The sequence below is a fragment of the Leptodactylus fuscus genome, chromosome 1 (assembly GCF_031893055.1).
Source record: "Leptodactylus fuscus isolate aLepFus1 chromosome 1, aLepFus1.hap2, whole genome shotgun sequence".
NCBI lineage: Eukaryota > Metazoa > Chordata > Amphibia > Anura > Leptodactylidae > Leptodactylus > Leptodactylus fuscus.
The window spans coordinates 258464533-258480633 of record NC_134265.1 but is presented as its reverse complement, the minus strand read 5'-3'; the positions used below and the strand labels follow the sequence as shown (position 1 = coordinate 258480633).

General features: G+C 39.9%; 1 protein-coding gene across 1 annotated transcript in view; it reads left to right on the top strand.

Moving 5' to 3' along the window:
• Positions 1-12385, top strand: part of MYOZ2 (myozenin 2) — a 74183-nt gene extending 61798 nt beyond the window's left edge. Inside the window, exon 6 of the mRNA XM_075286288.1 lies at positions 12041-12385. Coding sequence (XP_075142389.1) covers positions 12041-12275 — 235 coding nt within the window. The 3' untranslated portion in view covers positions 12276-12385. The remainder of the gene's footprint in view (positions 1-12040) is intronic.
• The last annotated feature ends 3716 nt before the right edge of the window (positions 12386-16101 follow it).

Genomic DNA, 16101 nt, shown 5'->3' with positions numbered 1-16101 from the left:
CCCTTTAGTTTCATCCCATTGCTTCTTGTACTTCCTTGTGCTAATGAGAATAGGGTAGATCCCTCTGCACTGTGACTACCTTTCAGATATTTGTAGACTGCTATTAAATCTCCCCTCAGCCTTCTCTTCTGCAAACTAAACAATCCCAGTTCTTTTAGCCGCTCCTCATAGGACATGGTTTGCAGACCTTCCACCATTTTGGTTGCTCTTCTCTGGACTTGCTCCAATATATCGATGTCTTTCTTGAATTGAGGCGCCCAGAACTGTACACAGTATTCCAGGTGTGGTCTGACCAGGGAAGAGTACAGCGGAATAATGACCTCTCTTGATCTAGATTCAATGCTTGTCTTAATACATCCCAGAATTTTATTAGCCTTTTTTGCAGCAGCACCGCACTGTTGGCTCATGTTGAATTTGTGATCTACTATTATGCCCAAGTCCTTTTCCCCTATGCTATCACTTAGTTCTATTCCTCCCATACTATATATGTTTTTTACATTTCTGTTACCCAGATGTAGAACTTTGCATTTGTCCCTGTTAAATACCATTTTGTTCGCCTCAGCCCATTGTTCCAGTGTGTCTAAGTCCTTTTGAATACACTCTCTCTCCTCTCTAGTGTTGGCTATTCCTCCTATCTTCGTATCATCTGCAAATTTTATGAGTTCCCCAATAATTACATCGTCCAGATCATTTATAAAGATATTAAAAAGTACTGGGCCCAGAACAGAGCCCTGCGGCACCCCGCTTTTGACTTTCTTCCAGTTCGATGTGTAGCTATTTAGTATTACTCGTTGTGCCCGATCATTAAGCCAGTTGTGAATCCACCTAACTGATTTTTTGTCAAAGCCATACTTAATCATTTTTTCAATAAGAAGGTTATGTGATACTTTATCAAATGCCTTACTGAAGTCAAGATATACTATGTCCACGGCATTCCCTTGGTCCAACCATTCAGTGATTTTGTTGTAGAAGGAAATCAGGTTAGTCTGACAAGATTTATTGGTCATAAAGCCGTGCTGGCTCTGGTTAATTAATGCCTTCCCATCCAGGTACCGAAGTATATGTTCCTTGACAATTTGCTCAAAGATTTTTCCTGCTATCGAGGTCAGACTTACCGGCCTGTAATTTCCTGGATCGTCCCTTTTCCCCTTTTTGTAGATGGGGACAACATTTGCCCTTTTCCAATCTAAAGGGACCACTCCTGTTTCCCATGACTTACCGAAGATTATAGCAAGGGGTTCTGTTATTTCCTCTGCTATCTCTTTCAGGACTCTAGGGTGTAAATCATCTGGTCCTGGGGACTTGGTTTCCTGTAACTTGGCTAAGTGCTCTCTTACCAGACCTTTGCTTATAGTCAGCTTGGAGTCCTCCTTCCCCTCATCTCCATCACCATTAATGTCGATATTTCCATTAGTTTCTTGGGAGAAGACGGATACAAAATATGAATTTAGTAGCTCCACCTGCTGTTCCACCATGTTAACTGTTTCTCCTTTGTCATTCTTCAGGACTCCAATGGTCTCCTTCACTTTTCTTTTGCTTTTAACATATCCCCAAAATCCTTTTACCTTACTCTTTGCTTCTTTTGCAAGCTTCAATTCGTGTTCAGCCTTAGCTCCTTTGATGCTTGTCTTGCAGAGTCTGCAGACTGCTGTGTACTCTTCCTTAGGTATAGTTCCCATCCTCCACTTTTTGTATGTTTCCTTTTTCCTTTTTAGCAGGTTATGTAATTTTTTGGTCATCCATCCTGATATTTTTAGGTGCTTCCCATTTTTCTTCCTTCTAGGTATTGTTAGTTCCTGTGCTTTAATGATTTCCCTACGGAAGATTTCCCACCCTTCATGTGCATTTTTGTACTTAAGAATTTTGCACCATGGAATTCTGCTAACCCTTGCCTTCAGGCTCTTGAAGTCTGCCCTGCTAAAGTCGAGCCTTGAAGTCTGTGTCTTCTCAGGTCTTCTTCTTCTTGCAACCCCAAACTCAAGTATAGCATGATCGCTGAATCCCAGTGTCCCTGCTACCCGTAGTCCCTCAACCATGTGCTCTTTGTTGGTTAGGACTAGGTCCAAAATGGATGTTCCTCTCGTGTTTTCTTCTACTAGCTGGGCAATGAAGTTGTCTGCTAGAGAGGATAAAAATTTGATGGAGCCTTTACTCTTGGCTGTATGGGTTTCCCAATGAATGTCAGGGTAATTGAAGTCTCCCATGATCACTATTTCATGTTTCTTTGAGAGCGTGGTCATTTGCTGTGAAAAAATCTCATCCATGTCTTCTGTCTGTCCTGGTGGTCTGTAATAAACGCCTAGTATGATGTCCTTATCATTGTTTTTCCCTTGAATTACTACCCAAATAATTTCCAGTAGATTATCATTCTGTAAAACTGTAATTTCTGTGGAGATGTGTTCTTTTTTAACATACAATGCAACTCCACCCCCTCTTTTATTAGTTCTATTCTTTTTGAATAAGTTGTATCCTTCCATCTGTATGTTCCAATCATGCATGTCGTTCCACCAGGTTTCTGTGATGCCGATAACGTCATAGTTTTCCTTGTGTATCATCAGCTCTAGTTCTCCTTGTTTGTTTCCCATGCTTTGTGCGTTTGTGTAAAAACATTTCAGATTGTGCTCTGTTGTATCCTTTTTCGTAATTTCCTTCTGAGTATCCTGTCTTGGGTCCTCTTTACCACATCTAGTAACCTTGTTTAGTATGTCTTTTAGCTGCATGTTCTTGTCTTTTCTTTTTTCTTCCCATCCCCTCTTCTTCTAGTTTAAAGCCCTTCTGATGAGTGTGGCAAGTCTTCTGGCAAATATGTTTTTCCCAGGTTTTGTGAGATGTATCCCGTCTCTAGCAAGGAGTCCATCATAGAGGTAATTCACGCCATGGTCCAAAAATCCAAATCCTTGCTCTCGGCACCACTGTCGAAGCCAGGTGTTTACCTCTAGTATTCTATTCCATCTCCTGATGCCATGACCATCAACTGGGAGGATTGATGAGAATACTACCTGCGCATCCAGTTCCTTCACTGTCTTCCCCAAATTTTCAAAGTCTTTATAGATAGTTGGTAAATCATTTTTTGCCATGTCGTTTGTACCCACATGTATCAGTAGGAATGGGTAGTCGTCCTTGGAGCTGAGGAGGCTTGGTATCCTATTGGCCACATCCTTGATTTTTGCTCCTGGGAGGCAGCATACTTCTCGTGCGGTTAAGTCTGGCCTGCAGACAGCTGCCTCTGTGCCTCTTAGCAGTGAGTCACCCATAACCACTACTCTTCTTTTCTTCCTTGCAACACCATTTCTTGTTGCTCCTGATTGTCTCTGGGTGACTTTTGTTTCTTCTTTTGCTGATAGGTTATTTTTGTCATTTTCATCCGCCTGCATGAGAGTTTCATATCGGTTACTTAGCTGTGTGAGTGGTGATGGCCTTGTGATCCATTTGCATCTCTTGGTCACATGTGTCCAGTTTTCTGCCACTGTAGGTTCTCTCAAGTATTCTTCCCTTACTGTATTCGGGGGACTTGCATCAGTCTCTGCAACTGTAGGCTCTTTAGCACTTTCATCCCCTACTGTGTTCTGGAGGCTTGCTTCAGCTTCATCAATGAAGACCTCACTTTCTTTGATGCTTCTCAACGTCACTATTCTTTCTTCCAACCTCTGCACTTTTTCTTCTAAAAGGGCCACTAGTTTACATTTCATACAGGTGAAGTTGGCTTTATGGTCCGGCAGATCTGTAAACATATAGCAAGTGTTGCAGCTCACCATGTGGGTTTTCTCCTCTTCCATGTTGCTCATTAAATTTGGATGAATGATCTTGTATATGTTTTTTTTTTGTTTTGGTTTTTTTCCTCGTCTGACGCCGTCTACGAAGTGTAGAAACTCAGAAATATTCAGTGGCTCAGTGGTCAGCACTGCAGCCTTGCAGTATTGGAGTCCTGGTGTTCAAATCCCGCAAGGAATTTGTATGTTCTCCCTGTGTTTGCGTGGATTTCCATCCCATATTCCAAAGACATACTTATAGGGAAAAATTGTACATTGTGAACTCGATGTGGGGCTCACAATCTACATTTAAAAAAAAAAAAAGGAAGGAACTTCATAGAAAGGAACTAAAATGAAATAAATACTTTATAAACAAAGACAGAAAATGCTGTCAGAAAGGTTCTTTGAATATTTAGTTATGCTTTAAAGTAAAGACATAGTGTAAACCTTAAGGATGTAAAATATAAAAGCACTTATAGAAACAGTGGACAATATTCCAAACCAGTTGCCCAATGCAAGGTTTTTCCAAGATGAGTCCTTGAAGAAGCCTCATTGGTCAAATCTCTGGGTTCTCAGAATGGTGTAAAATATCCTGTATAGTTAAGCAGTATCTTCCATGTGCATATTTGCTAGGAGAAACCTGTATCCCTTTTCGTGCATGTATTTTTCTCCACAACTTCCATTCCTTGACTATATACTGAGCGGCTTCTGTTTTTGCAATAAAAGGAGTTTCCCCTTCTCCCAAGCATATGCCTCCACTGTGTTACAGAGTGTATTCCAGTGATAAACAATATACCTTTATTATGTATGTCACTTGTATAGATTTGGAGAAAAACAACTTAGCATAGAAGCCTAATGTAAATGTGCACTTGAAGCCGGCCTTCAGCCCTGGGAGAACCACTTTTGTTGCTTGGGTAGGATGGGTGATAGGGAGAATTAACTCCCACCGCACAGGCAGGAGATGATAGGGGTCTGAATGGCAAGAGAAGCTAAACGGCCGCCCCCAATGCACCATCTACCTCACTTACATAAGGCTTTAAAGGTGTTTTTCTCCAAATCTACATAAATTACATACTTCTGTATGTAAGGTATGTTGTTTATCACTCTAATGTGCTCTGTAACATGATTGCAGAAGTAGAATTTACTTGGGGAAGGTGGTAGACTCCCCCAAGGTTAATGGTCTATTGACAAGATGGAGTGGGCATCTCAGGCAACTTATGTACCATAAATCTCAGTGCAGAGAGCAGGAGCAAAGGATATAGAATTCCGGCATCATAGGAGATCAAAGAAGTACAATTAATGTGGTTATGCGGTTTGTGGGCCCAGCTGGCTTATAGAGCTGATCACAACTGCAAGTGCTCTGACGTCTATGGCCCGACCACTTTCATGTTGGTGTTTCTACCAAAATTTAACTACAGTATTTCCTGCCTATTTTTTTAGACACATTTATTAAGCTTAAACCCATGAATCTAGGACAAAAAATGCAGAACCAATATAAAGTTTATCTAAAGTTTTTAGTGGACAGATTTTTGGTGGACAAATTTGAAGGTGGTAAGGTGGTATGAACTAGACTAGACAGACTAAAGAGGTAGCAGACTTACTATGATACTATGATACATGTGGTGCATTGTAAGACTGTCCAATCTAAATTTCCTCTGTTTACAAATCAGGCAGGATTAGTATATCTGAGCCATTGTTTTTAGTGATCCCTTTACTCATGAGTTTCTCAGTAACATTAGGTGTACCTGCTTGATAGTAATGTCCTCCCATCTGTAGACATAACAACAAGTAGAATTTGCTATTCTTAATTCCACTCATCATTTCCACTGTTAACAACCTGATGTGACTGTGTACAGTAGCAAAATTGTGCTATTTTCCAAGTCTCTCGTATGTGAGAATTATTTGAGGATAACAAGGCCTTATGAACAGCTGTTGGAAATAATTATTGGATGCTGTGATGTCACTTCCAGAATGACTCATGGAGACAAGTGAAGATCTGGCAGGAGAAATAAAATATGAAAGAACTTAATAGCAACATTAAGTTAAAAAGATATTCATTGTTACTACATTTTCTCATAGTAAAAGAATGACATTAATTCCACATATATAATTTCTAAAATTAATAATAATAATAATAATAATAATAATAATAATAATAAGATAAAGTTATGGGTGTGTTATAGGATATAGGGTCAGAAGGGCTACTATGTCTCCTTAAGAAGATTGCAATTACAAGTAAGTCTTCCTTGATGGAAAAAGGAAATTGTTCCAGCCCCAACCTTTGTTTCCTATAAATCATTCCATGGTTTTCTAGAAGCCCCTCATTCAGTCAGTTAGTACCCTGGTTAGCACTGATGAGGGGCAATAATCCCAAAACACCTGTCTGTAGATGAGGCTATCTTACTTTTTTATTATACCATTAGGTTTCTGGAAAACCAGAAATTGATTTTTAGGAAGCTACTTCCAACAGGTGCAAGAGCAAGTTTCCTTTTCCTACCATATTTTATAGGATCTTCTAATGTTTTTCAAAATGTTTTCTTGGCTTTTAAAGAGAAGTTATGCATTTGTAACATGTATGTATTCCTTGTATTCTTAGTGACATTCTGGATCACCCTTTCTTAAAGGCTATGGATGCTTTTAACATGGACAAAAATTCTGTTTACTTATATTTGTGGAAGTTGCAGGTTGTAATCTCCATTCTGTCAGTCAAACCCACTAATATATAGTTCACATGCTGCTGTTAGTTTCAGAAATTTCTCAAGTGAGTGTTCCCCCCACATCCAGACATGAGACATGCTAATTTTAAGGTCTGCGTGTATCTGTATAGTTTCATTCCTGTTCTGATTTTCTCTTGAACACCTCATGAAAGATCTTTTTCCCTTGTACTGACAGACAGTGATGTGGTGCGATTGCCCCTCTCCTTCCTCTGCAGATTCTGCTTTGGATGCTCTTCCTCCTTTATATACTAATACACCACTGATGTGGTTCACCACTCCCCTCTGCAAACTGTTACCTGCTTTCCTTCTTACCCCTCATTCACATCTGCGTTTGGTAATCTGTTTGGGGAGTCCACATTGGGGGAATACCAAACACATTGGAAAGCGGTGTGCAGTGAAAACAAATGTTCCCTATAGACTATAATGAGGTCCGTGTGATCTCCGCATGGTGTCCGCATGAAACATGCGGACAGAAAAGTACTTCATGGTCTACTTTCAAATCCGCATGATTTGTGCGGGCAACACACAGACCGATTATAGTCTATGGGGAACGTGTGCATTCACTGCACACCGCTTATTAATGCGTTTGGCATTCCATGGGGGGGGGGGGGTCCCATGCGGACTCCCCAAACAGATTACCAAATGCAGATGTGAACGAGGGATTATCTATACTGTGATACAATATAGTCTGTGCTACCTGCCCTCTCTGAAGTTTGATTGTTGATCTTAGGTTCCTTTTACCTAATTGGAGAAAAAATCCTCAGATATTGCTTAGTCCTGAGATATTGCTACTATCAGCTATATAGAAGTGCACATCCTTATTTAATTCCTCTGCAAATATTTCTTATTCCACTGCACACAGGTCATACTGTAAATAAGAAAAACCACACATTTGTACTACAACCCGTCCAAAACAGATTGACATCCTTAGCATTGCAGAGCCTTGGTCCACTAAAGGATCCTCCAGCCTACTGGCAGTGTAGACCAACCTTGGTTAAGACTTAAAGCAGTAGTCCAACCTCAGCCTCAAAGAGGTTTTCAGGAATTAAAAAGCTACATGCAATCAGCACTATAAAATAAAAATGCATTCATACTTACCCGCAGTCCAAAATAAACACAAACAGCCTTCTGTGGCAATAAAGATAATAAAACCTGCTCGGTTGAGCTCTAACTAACAAAATTGTCTATATCAAGTGCCATTCTACTAGGCACTGGACACACCATAATGACAAGTAAGTTTTTTCCACTTACAGGCATAATACAGTGTCCCAGACCTAGTTCATCCTGAATGCATCCAACCCTGAGCTGCTCAACTCTTGTGTCTGCAGCTTTTTATGCCGATGCATGGACTAGGGATTGGAGACCCAACCACCTCCCTGGTCCAATTTCAGGCCCTTTGCAGCTTTTCCACAAAACCACTCCAGACACCAATCTAGTGGAAATATATCTTCTTTTCATGAATTTCCCCATCAATGTCTCACAATATACATATTGTTGTTGTTTTTTATTATTATTATGATGACAATGAATAGTTAATGTCATACCAATTTTTTCTAACAGTGGAAAATGTGGAATATATTCTAGATGCCTATTGTATTTAATGCTATGACCTTATGGCTGTTTCTCTTGGAAAGAAGAGGAATTTAACAATGATTTGTGCCCTGCCAAAATGAATACAGATTAGCTTGACCATAATGATATAGTCCCAGGCTTCTAAGAGACCTGAATAAGGAATAAGGAATCTTTATAAAATTGTGCCCATTGTCTCATTTAACCTCTGTCAAAAATCAGAAACTGGACACAAATGTTTTATTAAAATACATAAAATACCAATTTACAATCTATCATCCATTACTGAAGATATATGTATGTCGTATTCAATATTACATACAGAGCTGCATTAGGTATGGGGAAACTAGGCCTGAATAGGGCAGCAAAGAATTAGATTTACCGGTATTTCCTTTTTATAATTTTTTGGTGTTATTTTGCTAATTTGTCTACGAAATGTCTTTCTCATAATAAAAATTAAAAAATGAAAATATCTAACAGTAGATAATGAGGTATATAGTAGATATACAGTGGAGAAATTTTCTAATTTAACGGAGTATTATTGGTAAATTTAGGTTACATAAGGTTACATCCACATAAGATAAGTTTGATGTTGATTTTTATCACAAAAAAAGCTAAAATGAATTGGTTCTTCTAGTGAAATTCAGTGGGTAATCTCTGTATTCCACTATTTTACCCTTTGCATTTTCATTCACTGTGCTGATATTGTAAAGTGCTTCAGATCCACAACAATTAAATCTTTTGTGGGTATACCCTAAGGCTCTGTTCAGACCTATATGTCTAAATTAAACATTTAATGGAAGCTTTTGACGCATATCTTTGTATAGACCTACAGTGTTATATGTCAGCCAAGTGTATCCCCAGTATAGGAGACCACAGAAGTCTGCACTGGGTGCATGGGGACCTACGGATTTGGTGATTCAGTGTAGATTTAGGAAGCTTTTCTGACACAAACGCTGAACATAAATAAACAATGAGGTCTGAACAGAGCTTTATTTATATGCAGGCTTTTAGATAGTCTGTCCCAGTAGGTGCAGTTCAAATGTTTTGAGTCAAAAGTTTGGGCACACCCTTTCATTTCATTTCATTTTCTTTTTTTTAGTTTTCTACATTATAGATTCATATTGAAGACATGAAAACTATGAAGGAACATATATGGAATTAAGTGGGAAACAAAAAACTGTTATACAAACCAGAAAATGTGTTATATTTTAGCTTATTCAGTAGACCACTTTTGCTTTGACTACAGCTTGGCAGACTCTTACCATCCTCTCAATGAGCTTCATGGGGTAGTTACCTGGAATAGTTTTCCAACTGTTGTGAAGGAGTCACCGGAGGTGCTGAGCACTTACTGACTTGATTTCCTTCTCTCTGTGGTCCAAATCATTCTGGACCATCACAAATGGATTTATGTCTGGTGATTGTGAAGGCCATGTCATATGATAAAGCACTCCATCACTCTTCTCCTTGGTCAAATCACCCTTGCTTAGCCTGGAAGTGTGTTTGGGGTCATTGGTTAAAAAAAACAATTATTGTTGCACTAAGCGTAAACCAGTTAGGAAGGCATGTTCTACAGAATGTTGTGGTAGCTACGCTGGTTAAGTGTGCCTTGAATTTTGAATAACCCAACAATATCACCAGCAAAGTACTCCCACACCTTCATACTTCCTCTTTCATGCATCTCACATGTCATAGCACTTGGAAATCTTACATTTTGACTCATCAGAACAAAGTATAGATTTCCACTGTTCTATTGACCATGTCTTTGTTATCTTAGACCAGGCAATTCTCCTTGTTGTTGATGTTCCTCAGTAGTGTCTACTTCGCATCAATTTGTCCATAATGGCCTGATTCTGGCAGCCTGCTTTGACCATTTATGTGGGCTCTAATCTGATGTGCAGGTAATTTGCACTTTCTGAGGCTGGTATTGAGGAGCGAAAGGCTAAATTCACACTATCATTGCTGTCATCTATCATAGAAAGACAGCATCTGTCATAGAATGACTGTATCCCCCTCTGTCTTTGTCCATTACCTTTCACTCTAATCTAAATAACATTACAGAAGCTGCTTTCCATCATGTTTGTTTAGCTTTGTAACAAAAAAAAAAAAGTCCAGCATGCGACTTTTTCATCCATCAGAAAAGTAAAAATCATGACAAAAAAAAGCTTCTTTCATGTTTTTTATATTGGGGTAAATGCACACCGAAAACCCAACGGCGATAGCTCCATTTGTATCTATCCATCCTGTAAACCTAGCTGAATAAGTAATCAAGAGGCCCCACATCAATAATTGTAATGATGCCCCCTCTAGCATGACCACCTTAAAGAGGACCTTTCATGACCTCATGCATATGTGGTTTTATATACTGCTAAAAAGCCAACAGTGCACTGAATTCTGCACACTGTCGGCTATCCCGTTATGTGCCCCATGGCTGGAGATACTGGTGATGTTAATTTCGGCACCAATATCTCCCCACTATCAGAAGGGCATTCCTCACAGCCTAGCATCACCGCCCCCTTTTCCCACATCCATAGACTTGTACTGGGGGGTGTTCCTCACAACTCAGTGTCATCACTGGGCGGTGGGCATAACTCACAGCCCAGCGATGACACTAGGCGATTTTTACAGTATAGGGATAATGCACACAGCAATTTTTACAGTACAGGGATACTTTCCACTATGACATCACAGCGGAAAAATTCCTAAAGTAATGAAAGCACATTCAATTTTCCACATTCTATTCTATCATTCATAGGTATCAGTAATTGCACCCTAGGTAACTCTTGGTCTTCTTTTCCTGGGGCAGTTCTCATGAGAGCCAGTTTCATCATGATGGTTTTCACAACTGCACATGTGAGGGTACATTTAAATGTGAAATTTTCAAGATTGACCGACCTTCACGTTTTAAGTAATGATGGACTGCCATTCCTCTCTAATTATTTGAGTGATTCTTTCCATAATGTAGGCACTGTAGGGAACTGTGTACCAGTTGTACCTCTGTACAACACAACTGGTTGTCTTAAATGCATTATGAAGGCAAGAAATTCTAAAAAGTAACTGACAAGGCATATCTGATAGCTGAAAACCATTCCAGGTGACTACCTCATGAAGCTGATAGAGAGAGTGTGAAGACTATGCAACACTGTCATCAAAGCAAATGATAGCTACTGAAGAGTCTAAAATATAATACATATGCGTGGGGGGAGGGGTCATAGCACTTATTTGTTGACTACTTAATTCCATATGTGTTGCTCCATACTTTTCATGTCTTAATATCTACATAAAACTTTTGACTGGCACTGTTTTGTTATCAGAATTTAGTAAATGAATTAAATTTAAATTATCACTTTTTTGCACATCCTGAATGACACCCCACTGGATCTTGGAAACTACAACTATAAGCTGCACCAGTAATGGCACCACCTTAGACTATTTTTATACCAGCTACAACTCTAATATTATGTCAAACCTTGATGAAATATGAAACACAAATATAATGAGCAAGTGAAATCACCAAACTACTAAGACTAAAATGAGCTTTTACACCAAATTATATTATGGCATGGTACTATAGTCCCATTGTGGGACTATTAAAGGATTATCTTATCTTATCTTATAAATATACCATAATTTACTCATAGGCGGTGGTCAAACTGGAAAGCTCCCATTAAAAAAAGACCAGCAGCAGGGAAGCACAATGGCTCTTTAATGCTTTTGGCACAACCACAATACACTGCAACTCAGCACTATACCCTGAGTGGGACTAAGATACAATTCCATTATTTTAGGGATTATTGGCGTTCCTAGAGGTTAGACTCCTATAATTATGTTACAGCTACCTACAGAAGAAAGACCACTTTAGTTCAGGGAGACTCAGCATCTGGCCTGAAGTTGTTAAAACTATGCAATCATATAAATGTTTGCTTTTCCATTTAAAACATTGATCTTATTAAAAAGTATTTATTAATATAGATTTTTTTTTTTATCTTTTGTTATTACTACCAGGGCGGCAACTCCATTTGGAGGATTTGAAAAAGCATCTAAGATGATCACTTTCAAGATCCCAGAATATGACATGCCTTCTATGAACAACCTTACCTTTGACCTGTCTATAGACCCTCTAAGAGCAAGAAAGTCCTTTAACAGAACACCCCAAGGATGGACTTCAGAAAACCCTCATATTATAATCTCTTCTGATATCATCTTCAATCCTAACGTCCCAGAATCTGATGATCTATAAATCTTATAAGAAAACTCTAAGCCCAAAGGGTTGTCCTCCCATGTACAGTAGTTTAGTTATGGATTCTATACTGTTTCTGATATATATTTTGTAACCCTCTGTAGTCAGATATGCCAAGTTTTCAGAATGTATCATGATTTATTTTTGTAACTGATATATTCAGATTATTTCATTACTATCATGGTAAATTGTGGCCTCAGATTAATCTTTTCCTGATAAAATATTATGAATAAATCACAACGGTGAGTTCACTACTGTATATTGGCCTAGTTTATAATTTAAGAGTAGTTAAAGGTACTTCACAGCAAGAGATTATGTTTTCTGTAGTGCTCTTGTTAAAATATGTAGATCTAGAGAACAGGACGCCTTCTATAATGCAACATAATAAAAAACATACTCCTTGGCACTCCGGTGTCCATTGGCTCAGCCGATCGTTCACACACTATTCCTTGGTACCAGGAAGCCCTGCACCTGATGTGACTGATGAGGCTAATCTGCAGCCTGAGCCATAGCCGGAGAGGGACCAGTGACATACACTCACCGGCCACTTTATTAGGTACACCTGTCCAACTGCTCGTTAACACTTAATTTCTAATCAGCCAATCACATGGCGGCAACTCAGTGCATTTAGGCATGTAGACATGGTCAAGACAATCTCCTGCAGTTCAAACCGAGCATGAGTATGGGGAAGAAAGGTGATTTGAGTGCCTTTGAACGTGGCATGGTTGTTGGTGCCAGAAGGGCTGGTCTGAGTATTTCAGAAACTGCTGATCTACTGGGATTTTCACGCACAACCATCTCTAGGGTTTACAGAGAATGGTCCGAAAAAGAAAAAACATCCAGTGAGCGGCAGTTCTGTGGGCGGAAATGCGTTGTTGATGCCAGAGGTCAGAGGAGAATGGCCAGACTGGTTCGAGCTGATAGAAAGGCAACAGTGACTCAAATAGCCACCCGTTACAACCAAGGTAGCCAGAAGAGCATCTCTGAACGCACAGTACGTCCAACTTTGAGGCAGATGGGCTACAGCAGCAGAAGACCACACCGGGTGCCACTCCTTTCAGCTAAGAACAGGAAACTGAGGCTACAATTTGCACAAGCTCATCGAAATTGGACAATTGAAGATTGGAAAAACGTTGCCTGGTCTGATGAGTCTCGATTTCTGCTGTGACATTCGGATGGTAGGGTCAGAATTTGGCGTCAACAACATGAAAGCATGGATCCATCCTGCCTTGTATCAACGGTTCAGGCTGGTGGTGGTGGTGTCATGGTGTGGGGAATATTTTCTTGGCACTCTTTGGGCCCCTTGGTACCAATTGAGCATCGTTGCAACGCCAAAGCCTACCTGAGTATTGTTGCTGACCATGTCCATCCCTTTATGACCACAATGTACCCAACATCTGATGGCTACTTTCAGCAGGATAATGCAATGCCATGTCATAAAGCTGGAATCATCTCAGACTGGTTTCTTGAACATGACAATGAGTTCACTGTACTCCAATGGCCTCCACAGTCACCAGATCTCAATCCAATAGAGCATCTTTGGGATGTGGTGGAACGGGAGATTCGCATCATGGATGTGCAGCCGACAAATCTGCGGCAACTGTGTGATGCCATCATGTCAATATGGACCAAAATCTCTGAGGAATGCTTCCAGCACCTTGTTGAATCTATGCCACGAAGAATTGAGGCCGTTCTGAAGGCAAAAGGGGGTCCAACCCGTTACTAGCATGGTGTACCTAATAAAGTGGCCGGTGAGTGTATATGAATGACATGACTGATCCTTCTCCAGATAATTGGCGATGTGGAGTGCAGGGCTTCCTGGAGACGGGTGAGTATTTTTTTGTTTAATGTTACACCTGCCCCATCCTCTGTCCTCTTCCCATGGCAGCATAACCCACGTGACCGCCTGTACATTATACACTAAGGTACACTAATCACACAAGGTTTGCCCAACAAATACTTTCAGTACTGTGCTGGGGACCATAAAAGTATAGAGCAGCGCTGCTGGAATAGTCAGGGGTAAGAGGCCTCGGGGCAGATAGCTTGCCGGTGTAGCAGCCTGTGTTTGCTACTCCATCAGTTGGCCTCCCGGGAATTTTCTCCTTGGTTCACCTGACAACGCCTTTAATCCATTTTTTCCAGAAGATCAATTTGAAGCTCTAAGGCCTTAATTTGTAACAAGGTCCCCACCCACCCTGCCATCTTACCCGTGACTGAGTGGTCTTTAGGCTAATTCCAGCATCAGGTACCATATGTGACTGTTCCCTCTAAATCTTTTATGCAAATAAGGCAGATCCCTTCTTCAGCAAGGTGAAGGATATGTGAGAGATAAAGAACACACTTTATTTATCTTTATGTCACATTTCTATATAACGCTACATCATTTTATATTGTATTATCACACATAAGTATTGTTAGCTCCATGCAAGCTCTGCCTCATATAGAGACCTGACAAAGCCTGAGTTGTCGTAGTTACATAATGTGTTTGTTTATCAGCTACACTGGATTTCCTATGCAAATTTAATAACAATATTTATGATGTAACTGTGTCATGTCCTCATATTTTTCCTATGATTCACATCTATGCTTTAAATATAGAACTGCTCTAAATATGTTTGTGAAAATAATTTTCTTACAACAATAGTTAAATCCAAGCAATTCCATGATAGACAAGCCTGAAAAAAGCTAATGAGATACAGTAATTATTTGCACAAAGAGAGTTATGAACAATATGTAGCTACTGAGTCAATATCAAATTCTACTGTTTTATTTAAAAATTGTTCAAGGGTAAATACAATAAGAGAGATTTTATAGGGTATCTCTAACCATAAAATATGGAACCTACAGTAATCAAGAATTTGTGGGTTCCCAAGAGCCATCACATGCCCCATGAGATTGCCAGTGCTTCTTTCTGTGGGGCAGCAGATTATGGAAGAGATTACTTTAGATCAATAGCAGATACCCTGCTTCTTTAAAATTAAGCCCTATCCTGAAAATAAGCCCCAGCTTGGATTTGCAGGGTTTTTGGAGTAGACTTGAAACATAAGCCATACTCCAAAAACAAGCCCTGAATATAGTCAGCACGTCCAGCACTAGGTTTTGTCACATAACATGACGGAGAATAGGCATACCATAGCTCCCAACTGTCTTGGAAAAGTGCCCTGCTACCTCCCGCCACAGCAGGGCAAAATCTTCTTACCTGCTCCCAAGTCCCACTTCAGAGTCTTGCCTCCTGAGTCTGTCTTCCGAGTAACACCTCCTGGGCTGCTACTAAGCTGTGGGCTTGGCTACCTAACTGACCAGATGTCACGTGCCACCCCTGCTTTCTCCCACAGATGCAGCCATGCCATTACAGAACTTTTCCATTAGCATAAAGAGATTGTAAAGGAGAGGAGCTAGAGAAGGCGCAGTGTCACTGCCACAAAAAGTGTTTAGAGATATATAAGTGCCAGTAAGTTTGTTTAAGACCCTCTTACACTGCAATATCACTTGTGAATGTAAGTTAGGTTACGTTTACTAACCCTAACCGTTTTACATGATTGATTTGGAGAAAATCAGAAAAGATTCTGAAAAGCTGTTTTACACTGTTCTACCATATAGGTGACAGGGAGCTATGAAAACAGTATAGCAGAGCTACACTCTTTCTGTAGGTCCACTGTTATGGAAACAGCATAGCTAAATATACTATGTTTGTTACATAGATTCCATTCACCTCTATTGTAATCACTGAAAACTTGTGGAGCAGTTCCACTTGCCTAATGGTCAGGCCTTATGGCCAGCTATGTCCATCTTGGCTATGATGGCTGAGATTGGAAAAAGAGGAGTA